At 44.0% G+C, this 21,593-nt stretch overlaps 1 protein-coding gene across 3 annotated transcripts in view; it reads left to right on the forward strand.

Annotated features, from left to right (window-relative positions):
- The first annotated feature begins 18,259 nt into the window (after nucleotides 1-18,259).
- Virma (vir like m6A methyltransferase associated) overlaps nucleotides 18,260-21,593 on the forward strand; it is a 62,123-nt gene continuing 58,789 nt past the window's right edge. For 2 of the 3 annotated variants that reach the window (XM_048359261.1, XM_048359260.1), the window contains exon 1: nucleotides 18,296-18,393. In XM_048359261.1, coding sequence (XP_048215218.1) covers nucleotides 18,331-18,393 — 63 coding nt within the window. In that variant the 5' untranslated portion in view covers nucleotides 18,296-18,330. Of the gene's footprint in view, nucleotides 18,394-21,593 lie in introns of all 3 variants that reach the window. The other variant, XM_048359259.1, reaches the window with a different exon arrangement.

Raw genomic sequence — 21,593 nt, forward strand, 5'->3', positions numbered from 1 at the left:
GACTCCAGTTCTCCCTATTTAACCCAAGGCCAGTCTCTAACTGAGAAGATGGAACAAGATGGTTGAAATGGGCTAAAGTGCTGTCTTCGTATGTTATGTCTATGTCACATGCTCTTTACCTTATTTCTTTTCTAAGCAACTTTCCTATCATCTTATGTTCATGTCTTGCCTGAATTCTTTTCTTGTCAGATGAAAGACTGAAGTCAACTTAGTAGCACTAAAGTTCTGGTAACACTGGCTTCTCTTCCCACAAATTCCAGATCCAGTGTTACAGTTGGTTTTTATTTTATTTTATTTTTGGTTGGTCATGGGGCTGGAACTCAGGGCTTTGGTGCTGTTCTTTTTTTTTGTAATTTATTTATTAATTAAACAAACATTTTTTGACAAGGTGTTATGCAAAATAGGTACAGTTACATAGTAGGGCAGTGTGTACATTTCTTGTGATATCTTACGCCCTGTTTTTCTTTCCCTTCCCTAGGTCAGGTAGACATATATACAATATACAATGTACCAAAAACATATACAGTAGCCACGTGGCCTATGCCAAAGAAAATTCGACTGGGCTTTAAATGTAATGTCAACAATAGACAATATGTCAACAATATTCTTATATGAACGTACATACATAGCTATTGAGCTATTGTGATCCACTGAGAGGTCAATTTTTGACCTTTATATGTTGAGTAGTTGTTTGGTTTTAGTTACATAACGTAGGGTCACTGACCCAAACCTGTGGGAAATGCCATTTGACAAGAAGATTTTGGTTTCACAGACCTGGTCTCTACTGTCTCCCTCTCCCCTACCTTAACAGTCATATATCAGGAAGATCGTGCCCCTTTGTTTTCTGTGTTCTATGCTTGTCTCGCTCAACATTATTTGTTCAAGTTCTGACCATTTCCCTGCGAATACCAATATTTCACCATTTCTATTCGCTATGTAGTATTCCATTTTGTATAGGTACCATATTTTTTGGATCCCTTCATCTGGGGAGGGGCATCTGGGGGTTGTTTCCATATTTTAGCAATTGTGAATTGTGCAGCAATAAAAATGGAAGTGCAGATATCTTTTTGATATCTTGGGACCTGTTGTTCAGGATAGATGCCTAGGAATGGTATGGCTGGGTCATAGGGTAGATCTATGGTGAGCTTTTTGAGAAACCTCCATACTGTTCTCGAAAGTGGTTAAATGTTGGGCTTTTTAGCCCCTCCCGGCTTGGACTCTTACTTCTTTCTTTCCACCCTCCCTTTCACGCCCTCTCCCCTAGTCATCCGACCTGCAGATAAGCTAGAGGGGAACGGGGGAGTCAGCTCCGACCTGTTGCGCACGTGATCTGCCGCAGATGTGTGCCCGCCTCCTTATCGTTAGAAGTCTGATGTACACATGCAATGGGGCTAGCTTCTTAGAGCGAACTAACTTTATTGAGACAAGGACAAGGGGAGATGATTCCGAGGGGAGGGGTTTGGCCAGGATGTCAATAGGCTGAAAGGTATCACCTGACCCCCAAGGGCTAACGTCACTCGAGCGCGCCGAACCAGGGCGGGGTTGGTAGGCGCCGGGCTGGCTAGTGGGTTGGGTTGGGGGCTGTTTGCCCAACCGGTTTCTCTGGATTCCGATCCAGAGAGGGTAGCAGGGCCGCATTCCCCAGGGCTGGGGGAGGGGCATCAAGCCCCTTCCATCAAGGGGAAAGATGGATCTCAACAGTTGTACTAATTTGCACTCCCACTAACAATGGAGGAGGTTTCCTCTTTCCCTGCACCCCCTCCAGCATTTGTTGTTGCCTGAGTTCAGAGTATAGGCCATTCTAACTGGAGTGAGGTGGTATCTCAGGGTTGTTTTTATTTGCATTTCCTTTACTTCCAGGGATGTTGAACATTTCCTCATATGTTTCTTTGCCATTTTTATCTCTTCTCTTGTGAAGTCTCTCTTTAGCTCCTTTGCCCATTTCCTAATTGGTTTATTGGGCTTGAAGCGGCTTAGGTTTTTGAGTTCTCTGTAGATATTAGGCCTTTGTCTGTTGCTGTGCTGGTAAAGATCCTTTCCCATATGGTTGGCTGTCTTTCTAGTTTGGTGGCTATGTCCTTAGCTGTGCAGAAACTTTTTAATTTGTAGTAGTCCCATTTGTCGAGTCTTTCCCCTATCTGTTGTGCCCCTGGGACTCTATTCAGGAAGTTCCTACCTGTGCCTATAAGTTCTAGCATCTTTCCTACTCTGTCCTTCAGTAGTTTCAGGAATTCAGGTCTGATATTGAGGTCCTTGATCCATTTTGAGTTGATCTTGGTGCATGGTGATAGGCTTGGGTCTACTTTGAGTTTTCTGCATATGGCTGCCCAGTTCTCCCAGCACCAGTAGTTGAAGAGACTTTGTTTATTCCATTGTATGTCTTTAGCTCATTTGTCGAATATCAGCTGACTGTAAGAGTGCGGTTTTATTTCTGGATTTTCAATTCTAATCCACTGGACTTCAGGTCTGTTTTTATACCAATACCAGGCTCCTTTTGGTATGATGGCTCTATAGTAGAGCTTAAAGTCTGGTATTCTGATACCTCCTACACTGCTTTTTTTTTTTTTGCCTAGAATTGCTTTGGCTATTCTAGGTCTTTTGCTGTTCCATATGAATTTATGGATTGCTTTCTCTATTTCAGTGAAGAATGTGGCTGGGATTTTGATGGGGATTGTATTGAATTTGTATAACAATTTGGGCAATATGGCCATTTTCACTATATTGATTCTGCCTACCATGAGCATGGGAGGTCTTTCCATCTCCTTGTGTCTTCTTTGATTTCCCTTATTAGATTTTTATAGTTCTCATTAAATAGGTCTGTCATGTCCTTGGTTAGGTTGATCCCTAGGTACTTTATTCTTTTTTTGGCTACTGTAAATGGAATTATTTCCATAATTTCCTTTTCTGCTTCTACATTGCTGGTGTACAGAAAAGCTGCTGACTTTCGTGGATTGATTTTGTATCCTGTTACTTTGCCAAAATGGTTTATTAGATGTAGGAGTTTGGGGACTGAGTTTCTTGGGTCCTTCAGATATAAGATCATGTCATCTGCGAATAGGGATAGCTTTATTTCTTCCTTGCCAATATGGATCCCTTTGATGTCCTCCTCTTGCCTTATTGCTATGGCTAGGGATTCCAGCACTATGTTGAAACGAAGTGGGGAGAGTGGGCATCCTTGTCTTGTTCCTGAGTTTAGGGGGAATGACTTTAGTTTCTCCCCATTTAATATGATGTTAGCAGTTGGTCTGTTGTATATGGCTTTTATTGTTTTGAGGAAAGTTCCATCTATTCCTGTTCTCTCCAGATGTTTTAATAGGTATGGATGTTGTATTTTGTCAAAGGCTTTTTGGGCATCGACTGAGATAACAATGTGATTCTTGGTTTTAGTTCTTTTCATGTGGTGAATTACATTGATTGATTTACGGATGTTGAACCATCCTTGTGACTGTGGGATGAAGCCTACTTGGTCATGATGTATAATTTTCTTGATCAGTTTCTGAATCCTGTTAGCTAATATTTTATTGAGGAGCTTTGCGTCTGTGTTCATTAGTGATATTGATCTGTAATTCTCTTTTTTTGTTGGATCTTTGCCTGGTTTGGGAATGAGTATGATATTAGCTTCATAGAATGAGTTTGGGATTTCTCCCTCTGTTTCTATTTAGCGGAAGAGTGTGAGGAGTATTGGTATTAGCTCCTCACTAAACGTTTTATAGAATTCGTTGGTGAATCCATCTGGGCCTGGGCTTTTCTTTGTTGGGAGGTTCTTGATTACCTCCTGTATCTCGCTGTAAATTATTGGTTTATTTACTTGATTTATTTCTTCTTGGTTCAGTTTGGGCAGTTTATACTTCTCTAAGAATTGATCCATTTCTGTAAAATTATTGTTTTTTAGTGAGTAGAGGTTCTGAAAATAGTTCCTTATGATTGTTTGAATATTGTGTGTATTTGTTGTAATTTTTCCAGTGGAGTCCCTGATTTTACGTATATTGTTGGGGTCAGCTGTGTCTTTAAGCTGTGCCACAGCTGACCTTGGCCTGCCTCTCCCCTTCCTGCCTTTGGCAGGAATAGAAGGCCCTGCTCCTGGGGCAGCACGTGTGTAATGGAGGGGTACCCCAGGGGCCCATCTTTGGGGGGCTGGGCCTCCTCCCCCAAGGGAGGTCCCCTGACATCCCTTGATGGACACCCCTCAGTGGCCAATCTGGTCTCCTTTTCCCTGTGCCCACCTCTAGGGTATATCTTTATGGTTTCTCATCTGAATAAATTAGTACCATCCCAGAGATGTCTCCCAGATCTCACGCGCTTGTGTCTCCCTTGGGCTGGCAAGTATGGAGGTCTTGCACCCACACGCGACCCAAGGCTAAACCCGGGACCCCACTCCCCCGTCTGATACTCTACCGGCTGGAGGGGGCGTGATTGAGTAGGTATGGATCCCCCGCAGAATAGATAGGTAAGCCCAGGACCCTTCCCCACGTGTTGGGGAGGGATGGAGCTAAGCCAGGCAAATTTAAAAACCAACAGTATATGAGTCTCTTCTCTTCTTTTTTTTTTTTGTAAGTCTTGCGAGGGGTCAGTCAATTTTATTTATTTTCTCGAAGAACCAGCTTTTAGTCTTATTTATTTGTTGAATAGTCTTTCTATTTTCAATCAGATTTATCTCTTCTTTAATCTTTGTGATCTCTCTCCTCCTAGTCATTTTAGGTTCGGTCATTTCTTGTTTCTCCAGTTGTTTTAGTTTCATCTTGAGGTTATTCAACTGCTCTGCTTCCATTCTTTTAATGTGAGTGCAGAGGGCAATGATCTTGCCCCTCAGTACTGCCTTAGCTGTGTCCCATAGGTTTCTTTGTGATGTATTTTCATTGTCATTGTGGCTTATGAATTCGTTGATTTCATCTTTAATTTGGTCTGTGGCCCAAGTGTTGGATAACAGTGTGGGGTTTAGCCTCCAAGAATGTGTATAGCCTCTGTGGTAACTGTTGTTATTGAGGGTTACCTTTAATCCACTCTGATCAGATATAATACATGGGATGACGTCAATAGTTTTGTATTTGCTGAGGTTCTTTGTGTGGGCTATGACATGGTCTATTTTGGAGTATGATCCATGGGCTGCTGAGAAGAAGGTATATTGGGTCTCTGTAGGGTGGAAGATTCTGTGTAGATCTGTCAGATCCATTTGGGATATGGTGTTACTTAGGTCATCAGCTCCCTTGCTGATCCTCTGGGTGTTGGATCTGTCTCTTGGAGAGAGTGGGGTATTAAAGTCTCCCACTATGATTGTGTTTGCGTCTATCTTGTTCTGTAATTCTGTAAGAATTTGCTTGACATATGTAGGGCCTCTTTTGTTTGGTGAGTATATCTTTATCACCATGATGTCTTGATTCTGGATTTTTCCTTGTATTAAAATGTAGTGTCCTTCTTTGTCTTTTTGAGTTGATTTTAATGAAAAGTCCAGCTTGTCTGAGATCAGGATGGCTACACCTGCCGTTTTGGTAGGTGCGTTTGCTTGGAAGATCTTGCTCCATCCTTTCATTCAGAGCCTGTTTTTATCCCTTGTTGTAAGGTGGGTCTCTTGTAGACAACAGATGGCAACTTTTTGTTTGCAGATCCAATCTCCCAGTCTGCTCCTCTTTATCGCAGAGTTTATGCCATTTATATTCAAAGAGATCAAGGATAGGAGTGTTTTTTCCCCTTCCATTTTTCTGTTAGGCTGTTTTTCCTCTTTTTTTTTTTTTTCTTGTCTTTAATGAGCTGCTCTTTCTCTTGGGCTCTGGCTATTGTAGTTTCTTTCTGTTTCTGTGTGTCCTGTGCCATTTCTGTTGGGTGGGGTTCCCCTCTTAGAATTCGCTGTAAGGCTGGATTTTTATTCACATACTCCTTTAGATCCTCTTTGCTATGGAAAGATCTGGTTTTACCCTCGAATATGAATTGTAGTTTAGCTGGATATCTTATTCTGGGTTGGCAATTGTTGGCCTGTAGGACTTGGATTGTGTTCTTCCACTCTCTTCGTGCGTGGTAGGCTTGTGTGGAGAGGTTTGCTGTTATTCGGATCCTTTTCCCATTGTAGTAAATCTCTTTCTTCACTTTGGCTGAAGTCAAAATTTGCTCTTTATTCTTGAGATCTGAAGTTTTGATTATTATGTGCTTGGGGGAGGATTTTGTAGGGTCTAGTCTGCCTGGTGTCCTATAGGCTTCGGTTACCTGGGTGAGGAGATCCCTTGTGAGATTGGGGAAGTTTTCTGCAATAATTTTATTGAAAATATGTTGAAGTCCTTTGCTCTGGTATTCTGCTCCTTCTTCTATTCCAATTATGTGCAGATTATATCTCTTGTCTTTGTTCACTAGCTCCTGGATTAGTCTGCCCTGGAGCTTTACCATTTCTTGGATTGTGTTAATTTTCTGGTCCTTATCGGCTGCATTGTCATCCAAGAGAGAGATTCGGGATTCAATATGGTTAATTCTTTGTGCTGTGGATTCACGTGTGGAGTTTATGGATGTCAGGGAGCTCTTTATGGTTGCCAGATCAGCTCTGATTGTGGAAATTTCTTCCTTTAAAGAGTTGTATTTATTTATTTTTTTTTTTTTTGCCAGTCCTGGGCCTTGGACTCAGGGCCTGAGCACTGTCCATGACTTCTTTTTGCTCAAGGCTAGCACTCTGCCACTTGAGCCACAGCGCACTTCTGGCCGTTTTCTTTTTTTTTTTTTTTTTTTTTTTTTGGCCAGTCCTGGGCCTTGGACTCAGGGCCTGAGCACTGTCCCTGGCTTCTTCCCGCTCAAGGCTAGCACTCTGCCACTTGAGCCACAGCGCCGCTTCTGGCCGTTTTCTGTATATGTGGTGCTGGGGAATTGAACCTAGGGCCTCCTGTATCCGAGGCAGGCACTCTTGCCACTAGGCTATATCCCCAGCCCACTTCTGGCCGTTTTCTATATATGTGGTGCTTGGGAATCAAACCCAGGGCTTCATGTATACGAGTCAAACACTCTTGCCACTAGGCCATGTTCCCAGAGTTGTATTTTAAATATATTTTTTCATTCATTTCACTTCTCAGGATGTTAAGGTCTTCTTTAGCGGAGGTTTTCACTGACTCCATTTTTGCTTCCATTCCTTTCTTGATTTCCTGAAAGTCCTTTGAGACTTCTATTCTAAACTCCTGGAATTGTTTTCTGAATTCATTCCTGAGTCTTTCCATCATTTCTGCTATCATAGCCTCAGTTGTTTTTTTATTCTCCATCTCCTCTTCGGTCGTACTGATTTTTGGAGCTCGCGAGTTGGGTTCCCCTTTCATGTAATTTGCAATTTTTCTTTGTGATTTGCGCATCTGGAGATCTGTAGGTGGCTTCCTTGGGTTGGCTTTGTGCTGGTTCCTGCTGGACCGTCAGTGGGAGACTTGTTTGTGTCCTGGCTCTGGGTTTGAGTTTGGCTGTTGAACCTTACTGCCCAATGGGTGAGCATGACCGTCTTGATTGTTGCTGAGGTGGTCACCCTCCCTGCTCTTGGGGGTGGGTTGGTTCTGTGTCTTTCTCTGCGGGATAGTGTCTTGCTGCTGTGTTGTGCTGACCCTAGCGTGCCCCTGGTGGGCATTTGCGGGTCGGTGATTCAGCGTGGCATGGAGGCTTTTTGCTTCTTTGGTTCTTTTTTTCAGTCGGTATCTTGGTCAGAGGAGCTCACCTCTCAGATTGAGATTTGCCGCTGACAGGTGGCTCGCCCACCTATGTGGATTGCTCCAGGGCCAGTGTTGTTGTTGAGGGGCGGCCCACCCACCTGTGCGAAATGCGCCTATCTGAGCGGGCGCTGTCGCTGGCGGGCTCTGCCCTCCTGGGCGGGGTGCACCTATCAGAGCGGGTGCTGCCGCTGGGGGCCCTTCCCACCTGTGCGGAGTGCGCCTACCTGAGCGGGTGTTGTAGTTTTCCCGCTTGTGCGCTCCTGTAGAGGGTTGGGTGGGAGATCCTCCTGCTGGAGGGCTAGCACGCTGGCCCATGCTGGACCGGGGAAGGGGGGCTCGTGCATGTGCACTCTAGTGCTTCCTTTGGGGACGTGCTGCCCCGAGTTGTTGGAGTGTGCATGTGCCCTCTTGCGAGTTTGCTGTGGGGGGCGGTATGTGTGAGCCCCAGCAGGTTCAAGTGTCTGGGCGCGGGTTGGTGCGCACAGACTCTGCACCTCAGCTGTGAGGGGTGTGTGTGTTCAGGCCCTGGTGTCCCTGCTGGGCTGGTACTGCCCACCAGTGAGCCTGTTACTGTTGTTCAAAAAGTCCGCAAGGACCAGGCGCCTCAGGTGGGGCTTCCAATGCCTACCGGTCCCTGGGGTCCTGTTGGGGAGGAGGCAGGGCCGGTGCGGCCCGGTTCAGGCTCCTCTGCTGCCTTGGCGCTGCTCCGCCCCTGCTAGCTCCTGTGTCCTCCAAGAGTCTGTAGGGGACTGGGGATATAGCCTAGTGGCAAGAGTGCCTGCCTCGGATACACGAGGCCCTAGGTTCAATTCCCCAGCACCACATATACAGAAAACGGCCAGAAGCAGCGCTGTGGCTCAAGTGGCAGAGTGCTAGCCTTGAGCGGGAAGAAGCCAGGGACAGTGCTCAGGCCCTGAGTCCAAGGCCCAGGACTGGCCAAAAAAAAAAAAAAAGAGTCTGTAGGGACTTTTTGCAGCCTGATTTGGGGCTCCTTTGTTCCCTCGGGGTAGGGAGGGAGCTCTAGCTCCTTTGTGGGGTTTGAGTCTCTGCTAGAGCTGGTCTCCCGTTGTTGGGGGGATAATGGGGAACTTACTGGTCCTAGATTGTGTGTGTGTCCTGCGCTGCTGTGGGCTTTTGGGGGGTGGGGTGCTGGGGTGTGGCAATTGGTCGTTTGGTGGTTGCGGTCCCGGCTCTCCCCTTCTGCGCTGCCCGGTTCCCCTGCTGCTTATGTCTGATCCCCGCCATTCGGTCCCGCAGCTCCGGTCCCTCACCGCCGCTGTCTTTCTAGGTCGGTCTGCGCTCCATCTGGGGTCCTTGGAGCTCCTGCTGTCTGGACTCTGTGCTCCTGGCATGACTTTTCGGCAGTTGGTTTGCTGGCGCTGGGTCCCCTTTCCCAGCCTGGCCCTGTTTGGGTCAGGGTCGGTGGGTGGGGGGGGTACCCCGGAGATTTTCCGGCTCCGTGCAGGTTATAGGCTCTTCTTTTTTTGTTCTTTTTCATTTCCTGTGTTTCTCTGTTGCTTCTGGTTGTTGGGTTTGCTGGATTCTTGATGGGGTGTTGGGTGCTGGAGTTCCCAGCTCGCTATTCAGTTGGAGCGAGTTGGGGTGCCTCCCTACTCTGGCAGCGCCATCTTCCCTCCAATCTTTGGTGCTGTTCTGAGCCTCCTTTTGCTCAAAGCTAATGCTCTATCACTTAAGCCACAGAGCCACTTCGGATTTCTGAGTGGTTAATTGGAGATAGGAGTCTCACAGGAAATTTTCTGCCTGGGCTGGCTTCAAACCGTGAAGCCAGCTCCTGAGATCTTAGCCTCCTGAGTAGCTAGGATTATAGGTGTGAGCTACTGCCTCAGGCCCAGTGTTACAGGTTTATACAAGGCTTCTCCTATTATCCCATTTGTTTCTCTCCACAAGAATTATTGACTATTTTCCAGCATCTCTTTATTTATTTTGCCAGTCCTGGGGCTCAAACTCAGGGCCTGGGCACCATCCATGAGCTTCTTTTACTATCACTCTACCACTTGAGCCACAGCAACACTTATGGCTTTTTCTGTTTCTGTGGTGCTGAGGAATGGAACCCAGGGCTTCAGGCATGCTAGGCAAGCAGTCTACCACTAAGCCACATTCCCAGCCCCTACTTTTGCTTTGTGGATGAAAATTTCTTACAGTGTCTTTATATGGGGGATGGGGCTGGCTAGCTCTCTGGACCTTTCAATTTATTTATTTGTTTCGTGCTGGTCCTGGGGCTTGAACTCAGAGCAACTAAGTGTGTCCCTGACTGCTGTACCAGTAGACCCACACTTCTACTTCCAGAATTTTTTTTTTTTTGGCTAATTGGAGATAAGAACTTCACAGACTTTTCTTCCTGGGCTGCATTTGAACTGTGATCCTTACTTGTATTATTTAAAGTTTAAGCGGGTGCTGGTGGCTCACACCTGTAATCCTAGCTACTCTCTCAGGAGGCTGAGATCTGAGGATTAGTTCGAAGCCAGGAAAGACCATGAGATTCTTATCTCCAATTAGCCACTCAAAAACTGGAAGTGGAGCTGTGGCTCAAACAGTAGAATGTTAGCATTGAGCAGAAAAGCTTAGAGTTAGCGCCTGAGTTCAAGCCCCATCATCATCAACAACAAAAAATGTTTAAAACAATGAAATAGAATATGAACTCCAAGCTGTGTAAGTAAATATTAATATTTGAGGAAATATTTAATAAAAGTCAAATATAATAGAAATATATTATTTTTTTAAATTGACAATCTGGGTTGAGAATGTGGCTTAGCGGTAGAGTGCTTGCCTAGCACACACCAAGCCCTGGGTTCAATTCCTCAGCACCACATACACAGAAAAAGCCAGAAGTGGCGCTGTGGCTCAAGAGGTAAAGTGCTAGCTAGCCTTGAGCAAAAAGAAGACAGGACAGTGGTCAGGCCCTGAGTCCAAGCCCCAGGACTAGCAATAAAATAAAATAAAATAAAATTTACACTCATATTTTAAATCTAGAAAAAAAATCATGAAAAATTAAATGCAAATTGTACCTTTTGTTGTTAGTCTGGGCATGTTAAAATTCATTTATTAGCTACTGGACAATTATTTACACAAAGTATTATTCTATGAGTGTGTAGCAAAGGGATCAGAGTTCAACTGGAAGGTAGATACAAGATCATATGGATGGCTGGGTGTAATCCTAGCTCCTCAGGAGGCTGACCTATGAAGCCAGACTAGGCAGGGAAGTTCCTGAGACTCTTATCTTCAATTAAACACCAACAAGCCAAAGTGGAACTGTGGCTTAAATGGTATAGTGTCAGCATTTGATTGAAAAAGCTAGGAACAGTGCATAGGTCTCGAGTTGAAGCCCTAGTACCAACACACACACACACACACACACACAGAGAGAGAGAGAGAGAGAGAGGATAGGGTGAATATACAATTATGCTTTCTCCTCTTTTTTTTTTTTGCCAGTCCTGGGGCTTGAACTCAGGGCTTGAGCACTATCCCTGGCTTCTTGCTTCTTTTTGCTCAAGGCTAGTACTCTGCCACTTGAGCCATAGTGCCACTTCTGGCTGTTTTCTGTTTATGTGGTGCTGGGGAATCGAACCCAGGACTTCAGGTATATGAGGCAAGCACTCTTAGCACTAGGCCATATCCCCATCCCCTTATTTTTTTTTTTAACAATGGCATATATGCACAGAGAGTATATCTTTTCTGGTAATTATTTTTATTCTGTGTGTGTGTGTGTGTGTGTGTGCATGTATGTGTGTGTGTGTGTGTGTGTGTATGTGTGTCCTGGGGCTTGAACCCAGGACCTGGGTGCTGTCCTAGAGCATTTGCTCAAGGCCAGTGCTCTATCACTTTGAGCCAGAGTGCCACTTCTGGGTTTTGGAGTGGTTCATTGGAGATAAGTGTTTCCTCACAAACTTTCCTTCCTAGGCTGACTTTGAACTGCAATCCTCATATTTCAGCCTCTTGAATAGCTAGGATTATAGGTGTGAGCTACTGGAACCCAGCTTGCTTTTTATTTTGATTTTTTTTTGACAGGCTCTTGCTAGTCTTTCAGGTCATGTTAAATCACACATTTAAAAAATATTGTAAAATAATCTTTCTTTACATTTATAAAGTATAAATGGGCTGGTTATGTTATAGTTATAAAGTGGTGCTAAAGGTTGTATTGTTGACTTATCATTACTGGAAATGGGATACTTTAAAATAAAATTCCAAGCAGGTTTGGTGGTATATGCCTAGGCTATAAAACAAGACCATGTCTCAAAAATAAAGTAAAAAATTGTGCTGGGAATACAACCTAGTGGTGAGTGCTTGCCTCACATACATGAAGCCCTGGGTTTGATTCCTTAGCACCACAAATATTGAAAAAGCCAGAAGTGGTGCTGTGGCTCAAGTAGTGGAGTGCTAGCCTTGAGCAAAAAGAAGCCAGGGGCAGTGCTTAGGCCCCAGGGACAGTTGAAGCCCCCGGAATGGCAAAAAATAAAGTAAAAATTAAAATAAAAAACATGAACATCCAACTACTGGTAGCTCACGCCTGTAATACTAGCTGCTCAGGAGGCTGAGATCTGAGGATTGTGGTTCGAAGCCAGCCCAGGCAGGAAAATCTATGTGACTCTTATCTCCAATTAACCACCAGAAAACTGGAAGTGGCACTGTGACTCAAAGTGGTAGAGTACTAGGCTTCAGGAGAAAACTTTAGATACAGCACCCCAGTCCTGAGTTCAAGCCCCATGACAGGAAAAGAAAAGAACAAATAATGCTCTATGTCGCTGAATTAGACAAAATTTAAAGTGGCAGTAACTTAGATATCCATCAATCAGAACTAAGTTTCACATACTCCCAGTTTTTCTGCTTTAGTGAAAAGATGTGTAGTGGTGGCAAGAGCTGTGGTTTTCCCAGTGTTAGTCATGAATACACCACCTCTGAAGCTGTCACTGTTGAATGTGAATTGAGTAATCTGAAGACATCTTCTAGGGGAGGGGCTCAAGATTGCACCCATGTGTGGACCATATGGAGTGGTAAATGGTTGGTTTAAAAAGGAAGAAAGGCCAGGTACCAGTGGCTCAGGTCTACAGGTTCAAAGCCAGCTTACGCAGGAAAGTCTGTAGATTTCTTCTCTCCAGTTAACTACCAAAAAGCTTAAAAGTAGAGCTGTGGTTCCAGTGGTGAAGTGCTAGCCTTGAGCAAAAAACCTCAGGGAGAGAGCCCTGAGTTCGAGCCCCTAGATCAACACCTTCCCTTCCTCCCAAATCAAATGTGTCAGTAAAATTAAATTTCAAGATGATTCATAAATGAGGGGAGAGGGCTGGGACTGTGGCTTAGTGGTAGAGTGCTTACCAAGCATGTATGAGACCCTGGGTTCAATTCCCTCAGCACCACAGAAACAGAAAAGGCAGCACCAGAACTGGTGCTGTGGCTCAAGTGATGGAGTGCTAGCCTTGAGCAAAAAGAAGCCAGGGACAGTGTTCAGGCCCTGAGTCCAAGCCTCAGGACTGGCAAAATAAAAATAAAAATAAATCAATAAATGAGGAAAGAGGTGACATTGTTCAAAAAGAAATGTACTCATTACATGACTTATAGAACTGCAACCTCCTCTGTAAAATCACCTTTAAAATAACAACAAAAATATTTTTAAAAAGATGACTGTCGGGCTGGGAATATGGCCTAGGGGCAAGAGTACTTGTCTCCTATACATGAAGCCCTGGGTTCGATTCCTCAGCACTACATATATAGAAAACAGCAAGAAGTGGTGCTGTGGCTCAAGTGGTAGAGTGGTAGCCTTGAACAAAAAGAAGCCAGGGACAGTGTTCAGGCCCTGAGTTCAAGCCCCAGGACTGGCAAAAAACAAAGCAAAACAAAACAAAACAATTCGTGAAGGGAACAAGCTCTTATCATATTTACCAATTGACCTAGATTTATTTCAACTTCTACATACTAGTAACCTCTCCATGTTTTGGCTATAAAAAAAAGCATATTTCTAGTGAATGCATAGTGGATACCTACACAATTCCATAGTTACATTATACACAATATACAAGGATATATGTAGTGCTAACTAGAGTAAATTGGCAAATCTGCCTAATGTCATCACAGTGTATTGCACAAATATTTATTAATCCTTCCTATACTTTTCTTTGCTTATTTCCTGAACTCCAGGGATATAGATAAGAATATAGATTTTAAAGGATTGTTTCAGTTATGATTGCAATAAAAAAAAAAACAACCTGAAACCAGATGGCCTATCAACTAAGTAATGCTCAATAATGCAGGTACTAAGCAAACATGCAGCTGTTGTTACCAATATAAGACAATATATTTTTCTGGGTACAAGGTCAAACACAATACTTGATCTCACAAAATATTTCCAAAGTTTCTAAAAACCAGAGTTTAGTGTGAATTTTTAGTTTTATATAAATATGTGGCCCCAAATCAGGACATCAAAATTTGGGAACTAAGACAAACCCAGGGATGTAAAAAAAATCCCTTCCCTTTCCCCTTCCTGCTTCCTCCCTTCCTCCCTCTCTCCCTTTCTTTCGTGTGTGTGTGCACGCGCGCGTGCGTGCAGGTGCTGGTACAGGGGTCTCATTATCTTCTATTTCTGCCTTTTTTTACCCCCCCTCCCATAGTTCTAGGGCTTGACTCAGGGCCTAGGTGCTGTCTCTAAGCTTTTGTGCTCAAGGCTAACACTCTACCACTCTGAACCACAGTTCCATTTCTGGGTTAATTGGAGGTAAGAGTCTCACGGACTTTCCTCCCTGGGCTGGCTTTGAACCACAATTCTTAGGGCTTGGCCTCCTGAATAGCTAGGATTACAGGCATGAGCTACCAGTGCCTGGACAATTCCTGCTTTTTTGCTAGTTAATTGGAGATAAGAGTCTCTTGGATTTGTTTGCCCCTGGCTTCAAACCTCAGTCTCAGCTTTCAACCTTCTAAATAAGTAGGTATGAGCAGTGTGAGCCTTTCTGCTTCTTCATGGATGTAGTTTTCACATTTTCTTTTATATTTATTCACCTTGGGATTCTATTTTTTTCTCCAGAGCTCTAAACCAGTTAGATATTTTTGGAAGGTTTACAAGTGGCATATTAAGCATAATAAAAAAGGAGAAAATTGCACAAGATATTGGTGAAGACACAGGTGAGTCCTATTCATTTTGTAAAGTAGAGAAGGTAGAAAAGCATGTTTTGTAGAGAGTATTTTCTGGAAACATCAAAAAGTCCATCATTGCTCTGTCAAGTGCTATTAATTTTGATTCTAAAATCACAGAGCCATTGCCCTCACATTTGCCTATCCCAGAAGTTATTACTGAATGATGATTAATTTCTTTCTAGTATCATAAACAAGATACATGATTTTGGTGTGACAATCTTTGGCAAACAAAATACTCATGTGAAATAATAGTCACTTGTTATTAAAAGTTGTAAAACGACATCTAATCTTATGGCTGCTAGATCACTCCCAGTTCTGAAGTTACTGACTTGACTTCTAAGTATAAGCTAATTTTTTTTTTTTTTTTGCCAGTCCTGGGGTTTGGACTCAGGGCCTGAGCACTGTCCCTGGCTTCTTTTTGCTCAAGGCTAGCACTCTGCCACTTGAGCCACATGCCACTTCTGGCCTTTTTCTGTATATGTGGTGCTGGGGAATTGAACCCAGGGCCTCATGTATACAAGGCAAGCACTCTTGCCACTAGGCCATATTCCCAGCCCCCAGTATAAGCTAATTGTAGCCACAATGACCAGCTAAGTCAGAAGGCAGGCAACTTATGGAGGTTTTCCTAAATTATGCTCCCTTATTTCACTGTTAATACATATTAGGGGAAAAAAGATTTCTTCAAGGAAAGCATTTTGTGAAACTGTTGATTAAATACATTCCAACAACTTCTTTGTAAAATGCTTCTGAAAATGCCGAAACAAATAGACATATATATGTAGAAGAAAACTCCTATGCCAAAATGTAAAACTAGGCTGGAAATATGGCCTAGTGGTAAAGTGCTCGCCTCGTATACATGAAGCCCTGAGTTTGATTCCTCAGTATCACATATATAGAAAAAGGCCAGAGGTGGCACTGTGGCTCAAGTGGCAGAGTGCTAGCCTTGAGCAAAAAGAAGCCAGGGACAGTCAGTGCCCTGGCCCTGAGTTCAAGCCCCAGGACTGTCAAAAAAAAAAAAAAAAAAAGTAAAACTACAAAACTCCTAGAAGATAACAAGGAGAGAAACTACATTATCTTGGATATGATGAAGGAAAGAATCAGGACACTAAAAATCATAGACTGATTATTAGAAAATAGAAAAATAGACAGCTGCCAGTGGCTCACGTCTATATTCCTAACTACTCAGGAGACTGAGATTTGAGGATTGAGATTTGGAGCCAATCTGGGCAGGAAAGTCCATGAGACTCTTATCTCCAATTAATCACAGGAAAAGCTGGAAGTAGTGCTGTGTCTCATGTGGTAGAGTGCTAGCTTTGAAGAAAAGGAGTCAGGGACATTGCCCAGGCCCAGAGCACTGGCAAGAAGGAAAAGGAAAAAAAGAAAAAGAAATTAGAACAATACCAGAAACAAATATGAATGAAAGAACTGGAGCTCTGACAAAAATAATGGCAAAGAGATAACTGTCAGGCAATAGAGGAAACTGCTAGCTGAAGAAAGGGGTAATAGGAGATTTATTTTAAAAATAAATGTATTATTAAATATTTTGGACATACTAAAAATACTTGTGAAACTACCTTCAACTGAAGAATAAAACATTGTCAAAGCATGAAGTCCCTTTGTTCTCTACTAATTCTCTCCAGCTCTCTACTCACTTGAAATGTTATTTTTTAATTTTTATTTTTGCCAGTCCTAAGACTTGGGCTCAGGGCCTGATCACTGTCCCTGGCTTCTTTTTTTCAAGGCTAACACTCTACCTCTTCAACCACAGTGCCACTTCTGGCTTTTTGTTTATGTGATGCTGAGGAATCAAACCCAAGGCTTCATGTATGCTAGGCAAGAACGCTACCACTAAGCCACATCCCCAGCCCCATTATTTTATTTCCTTTTTAACACTATTTCTTACCATCACCCATGTTAGAGGATTTAGAACTAGTTCATCCTACCTACTACTAAATCAATAGACCACAGTGTATTTATTATTTGTATAGTGGCACTAAGTTTCCAGCTTTTGTACAACTATAAAGTGAGTATAATCCAGTAGTAGTGGCACATGTCTGTAATTCCAGCACTAGAGAAATGAGGCAGGAAGAAAAAAAAGAAAAGAAAAGAAAGAGGGCTGGGAATATGGCCTAGTGGTAGAGTGCTTGCCTCCTATACATGAAGTCCTGTGTCTGATTCCTCAGCACCACATTAACAGAAAAAGCTAGAAGTGGCGCTGTGGCTCAAGTGGCAGAGTGCTAGCCTTGAGCAAAAAGAAGCCAAGGACAGAGCTCAGGCCCTGAGTCCAAGCCCCAGGACTGGCAAAAAAAGAAAAGAAAAGAAAAGAAAAGAGGGAGGGAGGGAGGGAGGGGGAAGGAAGGAAGGGAGGGAAAATAGAACCAGGGGCAGAGGCTCAAGAATCCTAGAGCTACTCAGCCTGAGTAGCCAGGCCAGAAGTTAGCCTGGGCAGGAAAGTCTGTAAGACTCATCTCCAATTAAAACACCGAAGGTCAGAAGTGGAGTTGTGGCTCAAGTGAGTTAGGGCTAGACTTGAGTGGAAAAACTGAAGGACTTGTAAGCTCCCAACCCGAGTTCAAGACCCAGTACATGTGCACAGGCAGACACACAGAGACACACAGACACACACACACGAGAGAAATAAACAATTTACTTGCAATTTCCAAAGTATTCTCCCAAGTTCTTGTGGACAATTTATACTACAAAACCTGTGCACAGTTCCAGTTGCTCTAATATCGGACAGTAACATTTTTCCTCTTTGCTTCCTTGGTATATTCATGAATTTTCACTTATACAATTCTTTGAGTTTTATTTGCTACAATCAGCCCGTGGGTTAGTGATTATTCCCCCGGCCCTCGCCCCTTTCTAAGGTTGTATCTCTATCCCTTTGCTCAAGTCTGGCGCTCTACCACTTTGATCCACAGCCCCACTTCCGATTTTCTGGTGGTGCATTGGAGAGAAGAGTCTCACCGCGACTTTCCTGACCGCGGTCCTCAGATCTCAGCGTCCAGAGCTCGCTAGGATTACAGGTGTGAGCCACCGGAGCCCGGACAGTTTTTCACATTTTACTCATTAAAAAACAGAAAGTCTCATTTACTGAGACAAGTTTCTTCTTTTTAAAGTAATGTCTTATTTCTCACGTCATCTTTTTGCTTCCAAAACTGGAAAAATGTCTTTCTGGCGAGGGGCAAAAGGTGCCCATATACCCCGAGTACGTGTGTTCCGTCTCTTTCACCTCACCAAAGCCCTCTCCACCCACCTCCGGGCAACGCGCTTCCACCACGGAGTTTGAGCCACTGGAGATTCCGTAGACCACTCCTCCCCGCGTTCTCACCGTCTGGGCGTTCGGAAGCGGTCAGCGCCGCGCTGGAAAGAGCCTGGCCAGCGACTTCCGGCGGCAAGGCGCGCTGGGATTGGTGGAGGCTTGCGTCGCGAACGCTCAGATCACCGGAAGTGCTGCGTTTCTCCTGCAGGACCGCTGCCTTCCAGGTTGGAGCGTTGCCCCGGAAGTGCTCCCCTACCCCAGCCCGCGGCAAACATGGCGGTGGACTCGTCCATGGAGCTGCTATTTTTAGATACTTTTAAACATCCGAGCGCTGAGGTAAGGCTTGGAGACTTGATTCTAACACCGTTTGCGGACTTGGAGACTCACTCACACACGCAAAAGTCGTTAGGCGTCTGGACTTTTCTTCCGGGGTTCGTCGCTTCAGTTCTTCACGTACACACCCCCTCCCCCAGCTTGGGTGTGAGAGGCGCCCGCTGCAGGGCTGCGGCGGTCCCAGCCCTAGTTTTTCTTCGCGTTCACTGCTTTCTCTGCGGCTTTGGTCGACTTGATTGCTGTGCTGGCATTTTTGTTGTTGTTGTTTTTGCTTTTATTTTGTCCTGTCAGCCTCGATCCTTGAGGACGGTGGGGGTCAGGAGGGAGCTTGGGCCGCTGGTCTTTGACAGTGGGGTGGGGGTCTGAGCAGTGCACCCTGGCTCCGTGGTTTCCCAGTGGGGACGTCTCTAAATTCCCTATCCTGAGATTCCCCTTCTAACGGGAGTCATCTTGGCCCATCTGTGTAGTATTCTCCAGTTCGTCACGACACTTGGGACATTCTTTGAGCGGGGTTAGGGGGAATATCACACTTTAGGGCCTGAGATGCTCTCATCTCCTTTTGCGAAGCAGGGGGACTTGTAATCAAAACTGGCCCCAAACAAGATATATTGTCGTTTCGAGGGTCTCGCGTGGGTGGGGTATGTGATTTGAGCTCACGTGAATGAGTGAGATCCTTAAATTGAATATAGGTTTTAGACTGTAATTTAAAGGCATCCACAGAGAAATCGAAAACAACGAAAAAGCAACTCTCATTTGTTTGTCTTAAGATAAACAGCTTGCAGAACGGCTCTTTCTGTGGAGATTATTTCTTGCCTTTTGATTTGTTTTGAGCAGGCATTGGGGCTTGAACTGGGTGCCTGAGCATTCTTTAGCTTTTTTAAAGTTCAAGATTGGCTCTCTACCACTTGATCCACAGCTCCACTTTAGTTTTCCATGTAGCTAGTATTAGAGGTGAAAGCCTGGTCTAGTGGAAGTAGGATTTTTTTGAGAAGTCGGATAATTATTATTTTTTGCCCCATCAAACTTACATCCAGATTTTCCTACTATCAGTGATTCCACTTTTTATTCTCTAGTCTAAAAGTATAATTTTAGTTTTTTTCTTCTTTCAGTCCTGGAGTTTGAACTCTGGGCCTGGGCACTATCCCTGAGCTTTTGTGCCCAAGCCTAGTAGCACTGTACTACTTGAGCCAAGCTCCACTTTTGGCTTTTTGTGGTTAATTGGAGGTAAGAGTCTCAAGACTTTCTTGCCTAAACATTGATTTCTTTTTAAAGCCAGGTTAATTAATCTACAGTACCTTAAATATCCAGGGAAAACAGGTGGCAAAAAAAAATTGGAAGGAAAGAACAAGACATATGACATCAGGGAATCAAAATAGCTTGAATTAGTAGGTGGAAATTCACAGTTGTTAGCAAGTTGAATACTTAATTTGTGCTAGAAACCGTGTTTTGGTTAATGTACCAGTATTTGAACCCAAGGCGCCTCAGTTGCTCAATTTGCCTTTTAGGGCTGGCTTTGAACCATGATCCTTCATATCTTATCCTGAGTAGCTAGGATGACAGGCATAAGTCAAGACACTAACCTGCTACTAGTTTTGATAGTTATCATTATTTTGTAGATAACTGAATGTGAGAAGTTAAGTGACTACCTTAAGGTGGCATAGCTAGATTAAGATACACCAAGCTAGCTGGATGTGGTGGTTCTTATTTATCCCAGCACTCCAGAGACAGGGAAGTTTGAGTACTTACTAACAGCTTGTTGCTAAATACAAAAATAAAAATACACCACATGTTTTTCTGGCTCTAGTGCTGTATTCTCACCTGACTAAAGACGAAGAAATGCATATAAAATATATTTTCAGTAAGGATTTGATAGGATAACAGCTGACTGGGTATAGTTAAAAAGTATCAAAATTCTAGTTTTAGAGAGTAGAGAATGGATGGGACCATTGACAGTAATAGCAAAGTCTGGGAGTAAGTGTGAAACAAAACAATTTTTTTTTAAATGCCAGTCCTGCCTAGGACTTGAACTCAGGGTGTGCTCTCTTGAGCTTTTATGCTCAAGACTAGCTTGATCCACAGCTCCACTTCCAGCATTTGTTTGCTTGCTTGTTTTTCTGGTCAGTCCTGGGCCTTGAACTCAGGTAAGGGCCTGGGTGCTGTCCCTGAGCTCTTTGGCTCCTTTTAAACCACAGCTCCACTTCTGGTTTTCTGGTTGTTAATTGGAGATAAGAGTCTAATGGATTTTCCTTCCTGGCGTGGTTTCAAACTGTGATCCCTCCCACTCCTGAGCGGCTAGGATTATGGGTGTGAGGCACTGGTAACTGGCTAGAACAAAATAATTTAAGATTAGTTTTTTTTTCTTCTCCTGTCTAGTACTGGATGTTTGAACCAGAGCTTTGTGTTTTGTCAGCTTCTGTGCTTGGCTAGTACTCTACAACTTGAGCCATACCTGTATAGACCAACTTTTTGGTGGTGGTTTTAGAGATGGAGTTTCACAGACTGCTCTGCCCTGACTGGCAGTCCTCAAATCTGAGCCTACTGATTGGTAGGATCATAGGTGTGAATGAATCACCAGTGTCCAGTCTCCTCCACAGGTTTCAATGTTAGATTTTCATGCAGAGAAACTACATTGACCATATTTATATGAAACGCTAATGTTTTGATTATGAGGTATTGTTCCAGAAGCCAAGAGAGGGCGCAGTATTGTGCAATATTTGCATCACAGTGCCTTCTAAAAACCCAGAAAGAGGCTGGGAATGTGGCTTGGTGGTAAATTGCTTGCCTTGTGTTCATGAAGCCCTGGGTTGGATTCCTCAGTACCACATAAACAGAAAAAGCCAGAAGTGGCACTGTGGCTCAAGTGGTAGAGCTCTAGCCTTGAGCAAAGAGAGGCTGGTGGGGGGTGGGGCGGGAGGGGGAGAACAAAGAGCCCAGGCCCAGAGTTTAAGGCCCAAGGACCAGCAGCAAATAAACAACAAAACCCAGAAAGGGTTGGGAATGTGGCTTAGTGGTAGATTGCTTGCTTAGTACCCATGAAGCCCCTGGATTAATTCTTTAGTACCACATAAACCGAAAAAGCTGGAAGTAGTGCTGTGGCTCAAGTGGTAAAGTGCTAGCCTTGAACAAAAGAAGCTCAGGGTAGTGCCTAGGCCCTGAGTTCAAGTTCCAAGACTGTAAAATAATAACAACAACAAAAATTCCCC

The sequence above is a fragment of the Perognathus longimembris genome, chromosome 12 (genome assembly GCF_023159225.1).
Source record: "Perognathus longimembris pacificus isolate PPM17 chromosome 12, ASM2315922v1, whole genome shotgun sequence".
In the NCBI taxonomy this organism is placed as follows: domain Eukaryota; kingdom Metazoa; phylum Chordata; class Mammalia; order Rodentia; family Heteromyidae; genus Perognathus; species Perognathus longimembris.